Raw genomic sequence first — 19,618 nt, 5'->3', positions numbered from 1 at the left:
TGAGGGTTATATTCATAAACTGTCTGGCACCAATCTAACTTTACACCTTTACACCTTAAATTTACACCTCCTGATAACTAATTGTGTGATGTACTGTATTTTAGGCATGATAATTTAGTTTCTCTTGACACCTTGAATATTTTCTTTTGTTTCTAGAAACAAACTGTTAATAAAAAAAAGTATTCATTGTTACTACATCCTGTGCAAAATTTGCCTCAGAATTAATAACCAAACTAAATTTAAGATTCTACCCAATTGCAAAATGCAAATTCCAATTGCAATATGTGATAGTGGCCTTCTATTACGTAAAAGGAAGATGCCTCTTCCAAACATAAAACAAAAATCTAAAATTCAGTCTACATTCATTGGATTTCCTAAGACTACAATCCCTCTTTTTAGATTTGTGCCTTTAATTGTCCAAAGTATTGAGAAAATGGACAACAAATATTGCTCTAGAGGAATGAGTTGAAAAAATAAGCTTGAAATTGTTGTGGAATGTTTTAAGTAAGAGGACAAGAAGAATATGAAGCAAGTATAATTTTTCAATGTAGTTCAATGTACAGTAGTTTCAATGCAGGCAAACGAATACTGTTTGGGCTAATGGTCTAGAATCCACTGGTTTTTGTTGGTTTATATCCTCTGCACTTAGCAGCATCATTCTTTCTTAAAGGAAACCATGGGAGGACGAGTACGTGTGATGGTAACAGGGGCAGCCCCCATCTCTCCCTCGGTGCTTAGTTTCCTCAGAGCATGCCTAGGGTGCCAGGTGAGCTCTATTTCTATTTAATATGCATTGACAGTCAGTGTCAGGCATCTCTTGACTGACATTAACAGCATGCGTTTGGGAAAAGTGACTAATTTAACATATAAACACATGTAATATCCAAAAAGGTCTATGATATTTTGGATAGCTGTGTACTTGAACCTCAAATTTAAAATTGTGGTTCAAGGAGAACAGTGTTAGAAGCATGTAATAGCCACACAGTCTTGGCTGGGAAACCTTTGCAGTGAACAGGAATTAAAACATGAAATGCCTCCAATCACTGTCTAAGCACAGAGGAAAAGGTACCTTCTTTAGTTACAGAAGACTAGCCAAGGGTGGCTTTACAACCTATTAAACACATTGTGAGCTGTGGGCTTTTATTACATTTTCCTTTGCTAGAATAATTTATCCCTCATCCTCTCGAGAGCAGTCTGATTAGACCCACCAGCTATACTAACTGGTCTTGGAATAATGCTGAACTACTGTAATTGCTTGAAATTTAGAGTTAGATCAGGTTGAGGTAAGATACTGTACAAATGCTTCTGTTTTATTCTATTAGAAAGACAGCCAAAGTAATCTTTGTGCCAAGACAAAGTAAATAAAACCTTCACGGGCCACTATATTTGGAAATATTGAGTTGAAAACACAAACTGTATATCTATGCATTTCTTTTGAATTTTATAGCAGGAGATTTACCGTTGAGCAAAGTTGTATTAACCATTTGGTTCAAACAAAAAACATTACAGGAATTTAGAAACATTCTAATTAATGTGACAAGATGACAAATTTAAAAGGATAGTGTACTTGATATTTTAATATCTAGCATTAACACACTTGTAAGGTTAAGGCTGACAAGCACCCTCGCAAGGAATGAACCAGGGAGGGTGCTGCAAGTGTGCAGAAGGGTTGGAGGGAGGGGTGCTGGAAAAATGCCCACACAGGCATCTCAAAAGGTGAAATATTTATTGTATATGCATTTAAGTGGAAGTGCGAGATTATAATATGACTTCGTCCTGAACGTCTGTTGAATACTAATGTACTCTCTTAAATTTATTTTTGTTATCATTATTTTAATATAATTGAGCTATGGGGACTGGGCATGTGTGTGCCTTGAATAATTTTCAAGGTTTGTTTAATCCAAACAAACATATTTCACTCTTTCAGATATTTGAGGCTTATGGCCAAACTGAGTGCACAGCCGGTTGTACCTTTTCCATGCCTGGTGACTGGACAACAGGTAATTCACTTGCACCAAACACAGAAACAGGCTACTTTTTACAAGCAGTACCCCATCTCTGTTGAGATAAAAATAGATTTATTATGTAAAAGGTTTATATATAGTGAACAATACTTTGTAGAAAAGAATACCTGGGACTCATTCATAGAATGAGATGCGGGTAGCTGTGCTAGCAATATCCTAATAATTTCCATTGCACACATCTACAGTACATTAATACATATCTATTTTATTACACTGTTGAAATGGGATATAATATTTATGCATCAATAACTGAAATTATGTATTTTGTATGTATGCTTGAAAAGTAGACTTTCAGAACGGCTTTCCTCTTGCCAATTTAACTATCTCCTAGTTTCATTGTTAACACTTACCTCACAAATTAAAGTTTGTGATTTGTGAATACCAATATACTGTACAACAGATACTCAATAATTGGGTTAAAGGCATTAAGGAAAACTTGTGTGATTGTTTTTAAAAAGTAAATTTAAAATGTATGGTACTGTAAGTTCTGTAATACAATTGCTTAACAAACTCATTCATTTGAATGCACAGGCCATGTTGGGGTTCCTGTCCCGTGCAACATTGTGAAATTGGTTGATGTTGAAGAAATGAACTATTTCGCAGCTAATGGGGAGGGAGAGGTAATAATAACCTGACACAGGTGTCCTGTCAATCATATTCTGCTGAAACACTCAATATCACTGAGGAAAGCAGAGGTTATGATTCATACAGATAATTATTTTTATGATATGTACAGTACTTGTCACAGCACTTAAGCCAGATGAATTATAGGAACCAATGCAGTGACTAATAGATCTCAGTGAAAGCAAGGGGAGGTAGAAGGAAAGTCTGAGTGTACTTATCTGCATCGCAGTTCAAGAGTCATGATCAAAGACAGGTTCACTGGTCAGGAAGCCAAAGGTTCAGAAGCCAAGTTATAAGCAAGGAAATCTCAAAACTGAGACAAGGAGCTCCACTTGGTGAAGGTGAAGGTGATGAGATCTCAAGTATTCCAGGAGGTAGCGGGTGAGGTGATGAAGGAAAGGTCTGATTGGTTGATTAGTTAATGCGACGCCATTTGCAGGAATTGGATAAGACTGGAGTCTTATTAGGAACAGTGCAGGTTAGTTTGCGGGAGTTCCGTAGGGTTGGATTCTGATTATAAACAGCCGAGATATTACTGTATAGTGTTTTTATGCAGAACTGTGGGAGGGAAGTGTGCTTTCTAATCTTGCCCACTTTTAAATGTTTTGCCTACTGAGCACCTCCTTTACTCTTCTTCCTCGCATGTCTCCCTCCCTGTTTACTGCTGCCTGGCTCATTTCTTATGAAGAGGGGTGTGGGGTTCTGCCAGCTTCGTCCTCAGGGCAGGCTGTAGCTACCTAAGCCAGGCCAGCTACACCCAACAAACTTTAATACCTTTCAGACCCAATAAATTATGTCTCTGCTTTGTTTTCATTAGAATTTGGTCAATCTATTGAATTTTTAATAGCAGCATTTAGAGTTACAGTGTGATTTAAGATAATAAATACGTTTTTGCTTACGGAATAAACATTGCATTGCTATGCACACAACAGGGGATTCATGCTCCCTGTACTGTTAAAAAGCAGTGATACCCGAAAGCAGACACCACCTCCCACATATGCTCAGATATCCCACTTGCTTGCTGCCAGCCCTACTGCACATGCAGACTCTAAATAGACCTGTGGGCAGGTTTCAGCCATTCTCACAAATACACTTGGAGTGGGGTCACAGTGTGGGAACAAGTAGGAACAAAATGATTTTGCTTATGCTTATTCCATATACTGTATGATGACTATATTTGTTTTGTTGCAATATAACTAATTTAACTTACAAATGTTTTTTTTTATTCTCTTAGAAAGACAGCTAAAGTAATCTTTGTGCCAAGACAAAGTAAATAAAACCTTCACAGGCCACTATATTTGGAAATATTGAGTTGAAAAAACAAGTTGTATATCTGTGCATTTCTTTTGAATTTTATAGCAGGAGATTTATCTTTGAGCAAATCAGGATGTATTTACCCTTTGGTATAAACAAAAAACATATATTTATTTGACAATATTTGTTTCTTTGCAATATAACAGTGGTTCCCAATCCTGGTCCTGGTGGCCTACACACCAAACTCTAAACCTGCTGACTTTCATTACCTAATCGAGGCCTTAATTGGACTAACAAGTTGATTAATTCTACATTATGTGTTAGTCATGTTAATCCAATCATGCAAACGTTATTATTCTGGCCTTTGTTTCTCAGTGTTACTGTTAAATGCTATGAGTGTGTGCAACATGGATCTGTCATACTGTATGCGTCAAAACACTATGTGCAGACAGTATGAAGCATGGCTGATGTGTACTGTGTACCGTGTATTGTGTGAGATGCATGTTTCTACATCTTTAAAAATATTGAGAGTGGTAACAGAAAGGGGCTGGGGTTTTAATGTTTTAGAGGACCCTAAGTCCAGGTCCATTTGACTCATTGCATATATATTTATTGGTTTTCTTGTCTCTTAGGTTTGTATCAAGGGCAGAAATGTGTTTAAAGGATATCTGAAGGACCCAGAAAAAACCTCTGAAGCTATAGATGAGAATGGGTGGTTGCATACCGGAGACATTGGAAAGTGGCTTCCTGTAAGAGCCTTCCTTTATTATAAACCCAATCCTGACTGAATTCATCTGCAATGTCTTTGTGTGTTTGTGTGTTAGAATTGGTCTCTCCCTGTACAATCTGGAGAAGCCACAAAACCATGGACCACGTCCTTGGGAATTAACTTGCACTGCTCTATTTTAAACTATTTCCTGTTTAACCATCAATTGCAAATCAAGTATTAAAAAGCTCTTCAAAACTGACAAAAGGACTGTACTAGAACCTATTCACTTTAGATTATGTCTTCATATGTTGCTCACTTTTGTAGAGAACTGCCTTTATGCATCCAAATTTCAAAGAGCATATCTGATCATACAACAAAACAATGACATTCAGAGACTGACATTATTAAAATCTGCTGTATTGTATATCTAATAACGTATAATACATAGCTCTTGAGTTTATTAGCTGGACAAGGGGCCCTGGATATTGGAAATGTTAATTAATTTCAGTGCTTTAATGTCTCAGTGGGCATCCCAGTTAGTTTTGTTTGGCTACTAGACCTGTTGCTTTACATTAAGGACTTGCCCTAGCCTGCTTGGAACTGCCTGTAATTAAAAACATGCCTGACACCCAGAAACCCATTTCCTTAGGGACAGGATTTCAAACAGAAAAGAATTGTTTGCTGGAAGAAGAGCTTACTACATAAAAATTTTTTGGCGAATAAATTTTTTTTATTTTTCTTTTTAATTTTAATATTCTCAATTTGGCCTCTTACTAGGGCCTCAAGTATTCCTATTGGTAATTCATTTTTCAGTTTCTGCAATAAAATCATCATGAGGTCATGCCATACCACTGATGTTACTAACCGCTACTTTATCCTTGAAGCCAAAAGAACATGTTGTTGGAAGGCACTTCTGGCAGAGCATTTGTCCCTCTTCGGTTATAGTAAAAAATATAACTTCTCTTCTTTCAGAGCGGAGTGCTTAAAATCATTGACAGGAAGAAGAACATCTTCAAACTGGCACAAGGAGAGTATATTGCTCCTGAGAAGATTGAAAACGTGTATGTGCGGAGTGAGCCTGTGGCTCAAGTATTTGTGCATGGCGACAGCTTACAGGTAAAACACTGCTGGCTTGTTAGGTTATCCTTCAGTAAAGTTCAGCAAACAGGGATAGGACTTCACCTTGGATGAGTTGTAGACTTCAGATAAAAGCTCATACGTTAATTCCGTTGTACTAATGTACCACCTACATGCTGTTCCTGAAGTATTTTTAATGTCATGTAAACAATTTTCTGGAGCATTTCTAAGTGGTGATATAGAGTAACTGGTGCAGTCATACATACTGTATACAACTGACATTTTTCATGCCAGCCTAAAATCCCCATTCAGCACTCGTTGTGTTTGCACTAATTTAGAAATGGGTGTCATACCTTGCACTAAACTTGAAATTGTACATGAAATGCCAGCATGCTAATGCATGGCATAGCTAATGCAGCATCTGATATTCATGGGATCATAAATCTTGTCACACTGTTTTATATTTCCCTTTATTGTTTTTTAGTCCTGTTTGGTAGGCATTGTGGTACCAGATATAGAAGTGCTTCCAGATTTTGCAGTAAAATTAGGCATCAAAGGTTCCTATAAAGAGCTCTGCATAAACAAGGTACAGTATGTAATAAAAAATTTTTTTAACCTTTTTACTGCTTCGTTTTTCTTTCTAACTAACCTCTGGTTTGGTTTTCTGTGCAGGATATTAAAAAAGCAATACTTGCAGACATGGTGAGGCTAGGAAAACAGGCTGGGCTTAATTCTTTTGAACAAGTAAGCACCTTTTTTGTGTTTCATTCCAATTGAGGCTATGGCGTTTTTTAAATCAAAACTTTGAGTCACTCAAATTTTTAAAAAAATATCACACTACACAATACTCAATGGTGGATTTTATGTTGGACAAGAAACCTCAGAAACAGAAAATCATCATCATGCGATATTTAATATTTGGCTTTCTTGCCTATTCCAATGTTTTGGTTTAATATGACCTAGAATAAAGAAGAATTGCTCACATACAACCAAAATGTGAAATGTGAAACTACAGTATGTGAAACCCACATACTGTAAACTATTCACATTTTATAGTGAAAAGAATTAAAAAATGTGCTCCGACATCTTCATCAGAACAGATGTTTACACTTTGTTTTTACAATTTTGAACACTATACTACAGTGGGGAAATTCTTTTAAATAGTTGATACTGTATGTGTCACTTTATAAATCATTTAAATGTTATCAGACACTTTTTGAATGGAAGATTTGTCCAGCATTTCTATAATAGATTTCCTTCTCTTTTTAATCCAGGTCAAGGACTTGTATCTCCACCCAGAACAGTTCACCATCGAAAATGGACTACTGACACCTACACTGAAGGCAAAGAGAGCAGAGCTGACCAAGTTCTTCAAAGACCAGATTGACAGCCTCTACGCAGCACTCCAATGATAATCTTAAGGAGTGCAGTGTTTGATTTATCTTTGTGGACTCGTGTGTGCTTCAAAACAAAAAAGAGCCACACTAAAGAACTGCAGCATTCCAGAGGAATGTCACAGTTATATGCTGTACAATATGACCCTTCATATCTACTTATCATCCCCCTAACAGGAAAGCATTTCTTTATGTTTGTATTAGGCCTCTGAGAACACATTTAGAAGATATGGACGACTAAGATGAGGTTATGAGATAAAATACCCAAACCAGTACTTACTACACAGCCATGAAATGTCACAACAACTGTCAAATAGATGAGGTAGCTGTATGAAAACCCTAAACCCATGAAAGCTACCACTTTTTACCTGCTTCTGAAATGAGCGATAGTTATGGGTAATAAAAGAGTTTTCTTATTAACACTTTTGCTGAAACAACAAACAGTTTCGGTATATCTGCAGTCCTGGAAATCTTAAAGAGGCCTCAGAGAATACGTAAGCCTGGATTCTAAAGTGGTAAGCTTTAGAATTGGAGAGCAGATGCTAACATTTTTGTACCAGTATAAAGGGAATCAAAACATTCCTACTCATTGGAAAAACACAATGAAAATGTTGTATGAAAGCTTTTGTATTAACTCAAATTGTCATGCAAATAAAAATACAAATTGCAGATGATTTAAAATCTTATTATGTAAACTACCCCCAGATTAATTTATGGGATGTAAAGACTCCAGAGATCCATTGAAACTGATGCTGTTACTGGTATTGTAACCGTATTGTATTGTACTGGTACTGCGGCTGCAATTCAATTTCATAATGCTTCATGAAAAGCATAGTTAAAATAGATGTAATTAAATTCACATAACTGTGTGATGAGGTTACATTTGATTAATAATTAGCTCAGTTACAGAAATAAAAAGGACATGTATACATGTAATCAACAAACTGTCCAGGGGTGCAACATGATTTATTTTTTTAAAATCCAAAGGCATACAATGGAGGGTTGTGTTACAAAATAGAATAAAAATGTATTCGCACAGTACAAAGAAATACAGTTAACCGCACAAAACCCTGCTTCAAACAAGCAGAGAAATTGCATAATTCAAGAATAACAGAGAAAAAGGTTCAAGTAAGGGGTTCTGTCAAAAGAACATGTCAAAAACCACCAAATAAAATGTGTCCAGATATTAACCCCTCTCAATATCCCAACCAAAAAGAAAAAAAAATCACTTCTCCTTTTTCTCCTCATTCATTGCTGCATCGTTTGCTGTGTCATAAAGGCATTTCTCAACACATCTCCGTGGAAACCACCCTCGGATACGAACTCCAGCTAAAACCAATCAAACAAATACAAAGTTAAGAATGAGTCTTTATAAAATATTCCCAAGAAGGTCCATCACTCATCTTAACAATACGCGGAAATAAAGAGAAACATAATTAATTAAACATAACAGGGGGGCTCCAGCTTTCTGAAGGGCCCAGTGTCTTCTGCTTTTGTCTCAATCCAAGTAGTCAATTAAACAATTAACCTAATTACTTTCTTTGTTGTACATATGTAAATTTTTTCTTATGGTCTTTAATGATTACTTAAAACATTTATAACATTAATAAATAAAATCTATAAAGCATATACTTATCTAGCCTCTACAGAACGATTAACATAATATATCATAAAATATATTTATAAATAGATGATTTGTAACCTGCAACTTATTTTCAGTAGGTTCATTCCTTTCTTTCTAAAATTATAGGTCATGTAACGGTAGCAACCCTATCAGTTGCTGCTGTTACTTGACCTATAAGTCTATAAACAGGCCAAAAAGTCTCTAACGCCGAAACAATTTCTTCAGTGACATCAGCAATGTCTTTTTAAACACTGTTCATTATATCGCCTGGCAATACAAATCCAGTTTAAGCTATACCTTTTGTCTGTTCCTCATCAAGCACCTTATCTCCATACATCCACCATCTGTAAAATACAGAAAGAAAACACTTCCCATCTTAACATGTCCTGGAATTCACTAGTGTCTATGGAATTATGTATGGCGATGAACTACTCATCAATTCACCAGTCAGTGGTATATTTTAGCACACATATTAAGCTAAATAATTTTTGCTTTGTTTTGAGATTAACAGTGAGCAGCAAACGCTGCCCAGCACTTCAATAAAGGTTCTATGGTTGAAAGATGAGGATAAGCGCTCTTATCTGTCACTTGTCAAGCCAACGGCCATAAAGTAGCCAAGGTCATCTAACAGAGCCTTCAATGAGAGGGCACTATCACTAAAACAAAACAAGTTTCTAATAAAGAACTCTATATTTACCTTGAAAGTGATATTTTGTCTGGTAACTTTGAGGAAAATAGTCCGTAATATATAGGAATTAGAACACAAAAACAATACACAGGTACAGAAAAAAATGTTTTTAATTTTAGACTACATAGGTAATAATTTGTTTATTTAATTGATCTAGACAAAAAAGTAAGTGTACAACTGCTGGACAGCCCATGTACTGTATTGTTGACTGGGAAGGTGATGGAGTCAGGAGGAGAAACCGAAAGGATATTTGCAGTCTGATTGGCTAGCTACCACAAAGTGCGTTTCTTTTTCTAGCCAGCACTTGTACATTAATCTTGCCAATCTTGAAATTGTCAGGACAAGAAATGGGAGGGCGGTTCAAGTTTTTTTTTAACCACGAAAAAAGGATGATAGATTTTGAAGAAAATTATGAAGTAACTGTTAACTAATATGCAATTCTCTTGGATAAGATGCAAGCAATCTGGCTCTTTGTGCATCACAATTTGCAGGCACTTCATTCCCCACCCCCTTAAAGTTAGGTATCAGTTGTCTTTTAAGAACTATAACTACTCAGGAGAAAAACAAGGCAAACCAATTATTAAAAACAAGATGTTTCCATTTCTCCAATAAGAAAGCACAGAATGAATAAGAAAACCTATATTCTTACTTTTAAATGAGAACTTAATTCATGTCTGAACAGCTGTGACTATTAACATCCTTAATGGATTGAATGAACTTACTTTATGCTCCTGGTGGCAAAGATCATCTCTCCTTTAATCAGTTTAATTCTAGGCTCCTCAGTGCAGGGGGTTGTGAAGAATGTTTTCACTCCCTTACTGAGTGGGCAACAAACACCATTATAGTCTTCGATCACTCGATACTGTACCTGTCAATAAGGGGAAAAAAAAGCTTGCGCTTTATATTGAAAAAATAAAACTATTTTCTTTAATATAATCAGCAATTTGTTTTCACAGCACTTGTGAGATGACCGGTATTTTAAGCAAGAAAGTGGTTTTCTCCCACTGCCTCATTTGTTTTTGGCAAAACACAGCATTTGCAAGTATTCGCCAAACCAAGCTGTTGCCTCAAAACACCTCCAGTCACATAACAAAACTAAAATAGCTGAGCTGTGCTTGAAATCGGCCTACATACTGTATACATTGCACAAACCTTGAGAACATTTTTATTTAAGCTGCACAGAGTTCTACAGCCCCCTGCTGTTCTAAATTTAGTAGCACAGTACTTACACTTCTGACTCTTTTATCAGCTTTCTGTTTCAGTTGTTCAATCTGCAAAAAACAAAAAAATATGGTTCATTCACTTTGCCATACAGTCATGAAATGTCATGGCGTAAAACATCCATAATGAATCAGTCATACACAAACATTAAAGACTTCACTCACCACTGGAATGCAATTAGCTCAAACAGCACCCTTGCTGCAGTGCTTTTATGTGATTTTTGCCAAGGACTGCAGTTAGGTTTAATAATGAATGTCTACTCCGATTGCATTCCACTGATTTAACATGACAAGCAGGCAATTTGAGAAAGTTTTTTTTGTTGCCAGATGCCATCCCTTGTCATGACAACAACTGACAGTACTAAGAAAGGAAACATTGTTCCTAAAGATACATACAGACTACTGTAGATCCTCTTTTATTCATGCACGACTCTACTATATAAGAACTTAATGTCATTTTAAAGTTGGCTTCAGAATCTCCCTGTTATTAATGAAAAAACCTGGGTTCTGCCATCTCCATGTTCTCAATAAACATTAATAAACTCACAACAGCCTGTATGTATCCCCTGAATTTACCTGCATGAGGTTTTTATAGGGTTTGTTCTCACTGTTCAGAGTAGTAAATTGCCTTTTCACTAGTGTAGTGCAGCTTGAATATGAAGAATTTTACAGGGGTGATACCCAGCCCAGATTCAGCATACCATAATATACAGAAAAGGTTGGGGTAGACAAAAATAAAAGAAGAAAAAATAAAAAAAATGCTTTCAAGAAGTGCACAAACAACATGTTTAAGTAAATTGTACTTATGCTGAATATGATACAGTACAGTATTTTAAACGAATGGGGAAAGGTACTGTATGTATGAATTGTTGGTTTTTATTAAAACCCTTAAGTAATGCTTAGGGATTTTTAAAGATGGGTTATGTATCAAATTTAATTTGAGCAGTATATACTTTTTACATTCATCCAAACTATAATTAGATGCTGAAAAAACACATTCCGTGTGAAATGCTACCTTGAATGATCATTTGTTTTTACCATGTCAGACACTTTTCATGTTGTACTATCAAGCGTGGTAACAAAGCTGTGTTCAATCTTTAACTTTTCTCTAAAATGATTTAATCTGAAGTTTAAGCTGTCCTTTAAAGAAGCTTTTATCTCTTTATTGCTTGCGATTTCTATTGCTATTACTTTCTCCATTTCCTCTGATATACGGTACATAACACTAGGAATATTAAGTTCTTTTAATGCAATGAATCAAACAGCACAACATATATATATATATTTCCGAAGAAAAAGAGATATTGTTTTCAAAATTCAATTTGAAAATTGTCCTTGTTTTAAAATGCAATAAGTTAAAATATAGATCCATCAAAATCCAACAGGAATTTAGTAGACAAAGAGAGGTAGGTATCTTTTTGAGTCATAAATAAACTTTAAACAACATCTTACTCTACTGGGAGAAGTATTTTATTGAGTGTATGCATAAAAACAGTTGGTACTACTAGATACATCTAAAGACAACTTGTTTAAAACAACAACAAGCACTGACAGAACACTTACTGTTAATGTGTGTTGGTGACATTTCTCATGAACTGGCCACTCAACACCATCTCCTTCTGGAGTACCTGACCATGTAAATACTTGCTTGAAATTCTCCCACTTGCTTCCCAGGTCATAGGGGAAGATGAACTCTTCTCCTGTTTGGTAATATTGTATTCTGTCTTTGGCCTGGAGAGACATGTTGGCAGAGTTATTTATGAAAAAAAGATCACAAGAAAACAAAATTAAAAGTACATAAAACATGCAGAGGTTCTGAGTGTCATAAATTAAAAACAAAACGGAAGACAAATCTGTTGTTAAAATACAAATAAAATACAAAGCAAATACTGGTTATAAAAAAACAAAAAAACAAAATGACGTACTGTACACACCTTTTCCTCTATCCAAGCTTCTATTGAGGTTTTATTTCTTAAAATCACTTTCATCTGTGGATTAAAATCCAGCAAATTATACAACATTAATTTATACAATATAAAACTGCACAAACATAAACAAAACACTAAGGAGCACAGCAGAGTCTCTAGTACCTGAATGACAAACAGCATGCCAACTGCTATTGTGGTGCCAAGTGCCAGCCCAAAGGCAAACAGAGTTGCAGCAAAGGCTGAGACGCTAAAGGGAATGATGGGCCGATGATCTCTTTTGACAGCACTCATGTCGATCCTCACAGAGCTCCACCCAAACGATATCTGTCACCACAGGAAACAAAACCCCTTACGAATGTTTGAAGCAACATTTCTTCTGTCACTGTTCATCACATAAGCTATGCTTACTAGTTCAGTGGCTAAGGAAAGAGGTTTCTTCTGGCCAGGAATGCCAGTGCTGATCATAAACTAAGACATTCTTGAAAGTGAGCTTAATGGTGGAATAAATGACAAAATATAAGTTTCAGATGCATCTAATACATGGTATTCAAATTTTTATCTTGCAGTGGGTTTCAAGCCCTACAATAGGTGTTTCTGGACTATTCAGAACTGCAAGTCCTTATATAATGCAACACTGATAACGCCCTGAGTACCTCTTGCCACGAAGAAGCTTTGGGGATGAAAACATTTAAAGCACTCTGAATATTGCAACCAATAGCATGTCTTGCTGAGTCACAAAACCAAAAGAATACGTCCTTTGCAATTGCTGATCAAAGAAGTCTGTAGCCCAATCAGCAGTGAAGTAATCTGGAAATTTCTGGTTAAATGATATTTTAATTACTCTATCAGTTTATCATGCTATAAAGACCTTCTTAACATTGTTTACATTCAAGGTTAAGTAAGAATGTTTTGCTATAAATGTGATAGAAATACTGCCAACAAAAACAGTATATTCAATAAAAACTCTAAACTGATGATTCTGTTGTTCATTACAAAGAGGTTTAAGTATTAGGAACATTATCCCTAGTCTGAAACCACATACTACATCTTTGTTGAAGACTTTCATGTGAGTTGTATCAAAATAATTCTAAACCATTATAAATAATTGTAACTATTATAAAAATGAAATATTCATATTTTACTTATTATTCTTTCAGTGTGATTACAGAAATAAGAAGGGAGTTTTTTTTTTAATTCTCACGATGAATTAACTCTCCTGATGCCTCTTACCCTATCATACAGCTGTGTGTACATAGTCATTACAAAAATAACAGTAGCATGGATGCACCCAAGTGGGGCCAACAGCAAAAAGCTAGTAAAGTAGGCATGGTTGAGGTGACCACAGCAGTTGTTAATCCATGGACAATGATGATCCATCTTCATCACACACCTGAAAAACAAAACAAAGGTCAAACATTACACATTTTAATTATCTCCACATTTAAAGTCTCCGGAAATCTGGAACAGGGGTGTTTTCAACCTTTTCTATATGTAGAACCCGTTTTCAAGAAATTAGTCTCCATAAGGACTCCCACTTTCATCATATGGTCATGCTAACGGACATATTTCTTTTATATAAAACATCAACAGCTTCATATTTATTATAAAAAGATCAACAGCTTCACTAGAAGTTGTTTCCATTGTGGGAGATTGATGATTTTACACACTTCTAAGCTTGTGAAAAGTTTCCTTTTATGGGGGGAATCCCTTAAGACAGTCTTAAATAATATCCAGGCTCCTGAATCTAAACCTGTCTAGAGTATATACAGTATATATATTTATTACCCCGCTTGCTGTACATTTCACTTCCTGTGTTTTCAGATCCTCCATTCCATTTATACTGTAGAGCCTGAGCTGAAATTGCATACTGTACAGTTGAATCTTTTTTTATTGCCACAATTTAGAGATGCCAATAGTTAATCAACTAAGTTTCTTTGCAAGCCTGCAAGTCCCCCAGTGCGCAGGAGAGTAATTAATGACTGAAGGAGCAATGCAGCTTTCACAGACAAGACTGCAAGCTCACTGGCACCAGGCAATGCACCGAGGTGTCTGCTGCATGGCCAGATGAGGATACTCTGGTCAATACAAATTCAATCAGCGTTTGTGGTACTTATATTGGAGGAGTCTATGTCAGAGGGAACTAAAGACATATGGGGATCTCTGGACTACAGGGATCAATCTAGATCCAGAACAAGTGAGCACAGTGATTGAGTCAATTTGTCCTTACTAAATATCCGTTTTGGATAATATATAAATGTGGAAATATATCATTCGGCACCGATTTCTTTCAAGCAGACACAGATTTATATAACCAACTCCATTCCTACATGGAATGTGCATTTAGTCAAAATAGTAGTATATTCAGAAAGAGTTTCAAGTAGGTAGTTGTGTCAGCATGCATAGGCTGCAAAGGAACAAGTATAAGTTTATTCCACGGTGAGAATAAAAGAAACACAACATTTCGGCTGTAGAGAGTACCACGTCAGAAGAAGGCTCAGGAGTTGAAACGTTGAGTTTCTTTCCTTTCCTTTTCAGCTTGGTATATTCAAAAAGAGTCCTGCTTCTGGGCTCCAGGCCCAAAAATGTGGTCTGGAGCCCGGAAGCAGTTCTCAAGCACAGAACGTCAGACAATGTGCATTTATTCATTTCTATCGCAGTAGAGCAGTGAGGTGCCATGCCATGACGCCACAAGAAGGCACACCTAGCTGCTTCAAAAGAAAAACAAATCTGATTTCAGAGTTTTGAAATGTTCGTTAGGCTTACATACTTCTAACCAAAAAAGTACACAACTAAAATATAACAGTTAAATAAAACTGTTGCTAAATATTACCATTCATTCTTAATGTTACTATGCCAACTTGAAATTACAGAAATAAAACAATTGCATTTTTTTACCTGAAGATGTTAAATATGAGTCACTTTATTCAATAACCTAATAAGCCTAAAATTACCTTTTAATAATTTATGAGGTCATGAGTTTGTCTCACGTTTTCCAGAATATATAATAACCACTCTGGAATTACCTGTCCGTAGCTGCCTGTAACATATCCTTACCTGTTACACTTGCGACAGTGATGTGACCTTGGGGCTTTGTAACCTTGGCAAACTCTGCAGAACTGTAGGTAACACATATCCTGTGGGTTCTCCTATTGAAATAAGAAGCAACGCAGTCTAAGTTTAACATGAGGTTAGAGTACAAAACCCATGCCCATCGATTCCCCTCAACTGATTACACTGTTTGGAGGCTTGGTGGACCAATACAGATATAATCAGAGGTTTCTTAAACCTAATATATGAAGTGAATAAGAAACTTCATACAAGTTCTTGAATGTGAGGAAACAATATTCTCTCTCAAGTGACCGATTGTATGCAACCTGGCAAAGTTTCCTCGTTCTACTTAGTGTGACTCAGCACTGAATTGAGAGCCCAGTGTCCTCAGGCCCCAGAGGAAACCTAATTCCTAAAATAATTTCTATGCCTCGTCTCTTTTTTCTGCAAAGGAACTGATTTATACAGTACTTATTTAGTATTTGATCTTGCTTACTTTTACAAAAGCTAAAGCAAAGGGTTTAGAAGGAATGAAGTAGAAGGAATGCATACAATTAAGGCTAATAAAAGGGAGTCACTACTTTTACAAGAGAATGTTTGGGCATTCTTTAAAATTTCTGCTTCTTTAACAGACATTATTCTCACTAATGCCTGAAAATCTATGATGTCTTCTGTATAAAGCTTGTGTGGACTTTATTCTTACCATTATAACTGCAAAAAGTCAGAACTAAATACTTTATTTTTACCTGACAAAATAAAATTGAAGTAGTCTTTTTTCACATATTCTTTATAACTGATAGAATTTACTATGAAAGACATGGGGCAGTAAGGGGCAGGAAAGTAAAAGCTTTAATTCCACACTTTGAGAATGCATATGAAGAGACAAGTTAAAGAAAACTGAATCAGCTCTGTTGAAAATTCTGCAGATGAAAAGTATTACAAGCAAACTTCACTCAGCATGCAGCCTACAAGGTGCATTCAGTTAGCCTCGTTTAAATGAAGCAACAATAAGAGCTACTGTAGAGATAGAGTGATGCCTTCTCATGAACAAGGTACTAAAGCATTTACGCTCAGTTCAACAGTGTCGTGATCATACTGACTACTGGTGTATACATCTACTATATTTATACATGTTGTACTTACATACTATAATATCTAGCATGAACAGTACATACTTACAAGTAACTGAAAGTGAAATAATGATTATCCTAAGCATTTTAGAGAACCACAACTTCTCTAACATATTAAGAAATGTAATATGATGAGAAACGACATGCAAAGGAAGGACTGTATTTTAGTTTGGTAATGTGGAACGTAAGCTACCAGTCCACCTACTGGTTTATTAAACCTGTGCTCATCAAGTTTAAAAGCAAGCAGATTCCTATTTCCATATTCACCGATAAGTTATGCGAGTCATAAGAGTGGCAGTAGGAATTTTCCTGAAAAAAAAACGTACTGTTCTGTATACTGTACTTCTGTCATCACTAAATCTTTTTATGGCCAGCTGTATGCAAACATACTACTCCTACTTTCATTTTAATGCAAGCAATACCTGCAGAACTTTGGGCAATCACAAATTCAGAATACAAAAATGTAATTAAATCACATTTCTTCAAGAAATCCACTAAATACAACTAAGTGGATATGTGTCCTGCTATCAGCAGGAGAGAAATGTGAATAGCAGGTAATAAACTAAAATTATGTGCAAATGTCTCTGTTGAAGCAATGGATTTCTGTCCTCGATGTTCTTACCGGTTTCCATCCTAGGGGAATGTAGCCAGGACCTACGAACATGGCATTGAAGTAATTATAGAGGATAAGAACAGTCCAGTTTATCAACATGATAAAATTGATACTTCCACCGGTAGAGTCTAAAGGCCAAAACCAAATGATGGAGTCCAGAACAGCCATTGTTGAACACACAGCTATTACTGTCAGGGCTATGATAGGACCCCAATGGCACAATCGCTTCAGCTCATGTAGATTTTCAAATTTAATGAATGAAGACAGAATACTCATTTTTTTTTAAATGGCAGCTAAATGCTTTTTTGAAATAAGATCAGGTGCTTTTCTCCCCCACTTTTTCTTGGTTAATCCCCCCAAAATCTGATGTGCAGTTGTTGGTTTTCCTGCCAAAGATCCAGACTGTCACATTCAAAGTAGTCTGAACAGTCCAATTCTCAGTGCATCCTCTTAGGGTAAGGTGTAGCATTCTTCTTCACAACTTGGTGAGTGCTAGCTGATCTCCTAACAGAAGAACTTGCTCCATCTAGAAATGAAAATAAAACAGTGACGTTTTAAATCATGAACAAGGCGTCTTGTAGTTCAATATATGAAAGGGAATGTGAATTCCATACAGTATACAAAAACTTAAATTCTATGTAACTAGAGAAATACTCATTTGCCACAGGTTTGTTTGTCATGCTTCGTTGAGAACCACACCCATGTAAAAAAATGGCTCCTTTACTTAAATAGAAGTCAAAACTAAGGTACCTGTAACAACAGTTTCTTTCACATTTAGATTGCCTCACTGCTACCTGTCTGACCGTGTTTCATACAGAACTAGAATATATATTATTAAATAATATATTAAATCCTTGTTTCAAAGACTGAAAATCATTTTAAGATACATGTCTGGACAATAGCCGTCTTTTCAACGGGTATCTTCGCGTTCTACGGTATCTTTGTTGTTGCTCTGCTAAGCCACCTGTCAAACCCCAATTTTATTTAGTCCCGCCGGAGAAAGCACACGGTTCCGCCTGAGCTGAAACATTAAACTATTTTTAACTGTGAATCATCTCCAATCCCTTTCCGAGTCCGGCTAAAAAAGGCGTGAGTCAAGTCGGAATAAAGGCAACAGTACAATTTATTTACACCAATTCGACATTTCATTGAAGTGCACACATTCAGACAAAGGTCTTTAAGAATTTTACAAGATCACTCACAATCTTCCAACTGAGGCACATGTGCGATTTTCTTAGTTTAAACAGCTTTATAAACATAAAAAATATATTGTACTCACCGAGAAATAAATATCAACAACCTTGTGATTTTCTAAACCAAAAACCACATAGATTGTAATCACTGATAAGCAAAAACTGACCTTGCACTGATGAAAAACAACAATACTAAACGGTTAGATGAATTTCCAATAGTCTATAACTTTTCCTGTTTCAGTTTTGGGGTTTAATTTATGCATATAGATTAAAAATATTTTAAAATAATTTTGTAAGATCCATGGCACTAAACGCACAACTGTACTGCACTCATGAAGCAAGGACTACACTAGGCAGCAACTATTGCTGCTATTACGAACCTTCTGTTGCAGAATTTCCTTTTCTGAATCCCATTATGTCGTTAACTTGTCTGAACTTTAAAATCTCTAATTGTCTGATTTTTAAATATTGTGTTTGGAACTGAATTATTTGCAAGATCGTCCTATTTCATCGCAGTATGAAAGCCGAGCACTTTCTTATCTTACGCTTCATAATCTACGTACTGCTCTAACTCCTTCAGACCTCATGATGATGAAGCCAGATTCTCAGTACTTACAGCCTTGAGGATCGAAAGAAAACATGTACGACAATAAAATAAATAAGTATAAAACAATTAGCAATTCCCGCTCATTTCCTGAAGTTACAATAAACTAGACTGAATGGACAAAAGCTCATTTTTAAAGTGTAGAGACATTAACTGTCTCTTTAAGTCAGACCCACCTCCCTTCTCCGCTTCCTAGCTTCTTTCTGACACTTCCTGAAGGTGTTACAGTATTACAGCACCTCCGCCCCCCGTCAATCAGTGTACTCTGAACTAAGACTATGGAGCGTGATCAGTTTTAGCAAGTCTATACTTTAGGGGCTTTTACATTTTCTCTAAACTCCTATGAACTAAAATGTAAATGGAAAGACAAATATTTGCTGAGCGCTAGATTTACGTAGAAACATAAAAAAAATTAAAAGCACATACAAAGAGATTATTGCAGAAACGTCTGACATGCTAAAATATACATTAATTAAGAATGTTGTAAT

General features: G+C 36.0%; 2 protein-coding genes across 4 annotated transcripts in view; one reads left to right on the top strand and one right to left on the bottom strand.

Annotated features, from left to right (window-relative positions):
- The window catches only part of acsl5 (acyl-CoA synthetase long chain family member 5), a 36,918-nt gene extending 29,155 nt beyond the window's left edge, over positions 1-7,763 (top strand). For both annotated transcript variants that reach the window (XM_088635813.1, XM_088635812.1), the window contains 8 exons: positions 671-766; positions 1,928-2,000; positions 2,556-2,644; positions 4,535-4,651; positions 5,584-5,727; positions 6,173-6,274; positions 6,361-6,432; positions 6,963-7,763. In XM_088635813.1, coding sequence (XP_088491939.1) covers positions 671-766; positions 1,928-2,000; positions 2,556-2,644; positions 4,535-4,651; positions 5,584-5,727; positions 6,173-6,274; positions 6,361-6,432; positions 6,963-7,100 — 831 coding nt within the window. In that variant the 3' untranslated portion in view covers positions 7,101-7,763. The remainder of the gene's footprint in view (positions 1-670; positions 767-1,927; positions 2,001-2,555; positions 2,645-4,534; positions 4,652-5,583; positions 5,728-6,172; positions 6,275-6,360; positions 6,433-6,962) is intronic.
- A 266-nt stretch (positions 7,764-8,029) lies between these two features.
- Positions 8,030-19,389, bottom strand: zdhhc6 (zDHHC palmitoyltransferase 6). Of its 2 annotated transcripts, none has more exons than XM_088635815.1 (11): positions 19,307-19,389; positions 17,343-17,859; positions 15,597-15,688; positions 13,773-13,932; positions 12,705-12,866; positions 12,549-12,602; positions 12,178-12,345; positions 10,624-10,665; positions 10,117-10,262; positions 9,004-9,050; positions 8,030-8,411 (listed from the first exon to the last, which is right to left on the bottom strand). In XM_088635815.1, the coding sequence occupies exons 2-11, from the start codon at positions 17,607-17,609 to the stop codon at positions 8,308-8,310; spliced, it is 1,242 nt and encodes a 413-aa protein (XP_088491941.1). In that variant the 5' UTR covers positions 17,610-17,859; positions 19,307-19,389; the 3' UTR covers positions 8,030-8,307. The 2 variants fall into 2 exon arrangements, with proteins under 2 accessions (XP_088491941.1, XP_088491940.1); XM_088635814.1 differs by lacking the exon at positions 19,307-19,389 and adding an exon at positions 18,613-18,899.
- Positions 19,390-19,618: the final 229 nt, after the last annotated feature.

The sequence above is a fragment of the Lepisosteus platostomus genome, chromosome 6, assembly GCF_059453375.1.
Source record: "Lepisosteus platostomus isolate fLepPlt1 chromosome 6, fLepPlt1.hap1, whole genome shotgun sequence".
NCBI lineage: Eukaryota > Metazoa > Chordata > Actinopteri > Semionotiformes > Lepisosteidae > Lepisosteus > Lepisosteus platostomus.
This window is presented reverse-complemented; position numbering and strand designations above follow the sequence as displayed.

Bases quoted from the DNA above. Each gene is read 5' to 3' on its own strand.
- zdhhc6 (XM_088635815.1), bottom strand. From the start codon at position 17,609: ATGAGTATTCTGTCTTCATTCATTAAATTTGAAAATCTACATGAGCTG. The intron at 15,689-17,342 runs GTAAGAACATCG...TTATTTCAATAG, and splicing joins TTCCCCTAGGATGGAAACCG to GAGAACCCACAGGATATGTG. The intron at 9,051-10,116 runs GTAAGTTCATTC...TGTATTTTACAG, and splicing joins TTTGCCACCAGGAGCATAAA to ATGGTGGATGTATGGAGATA.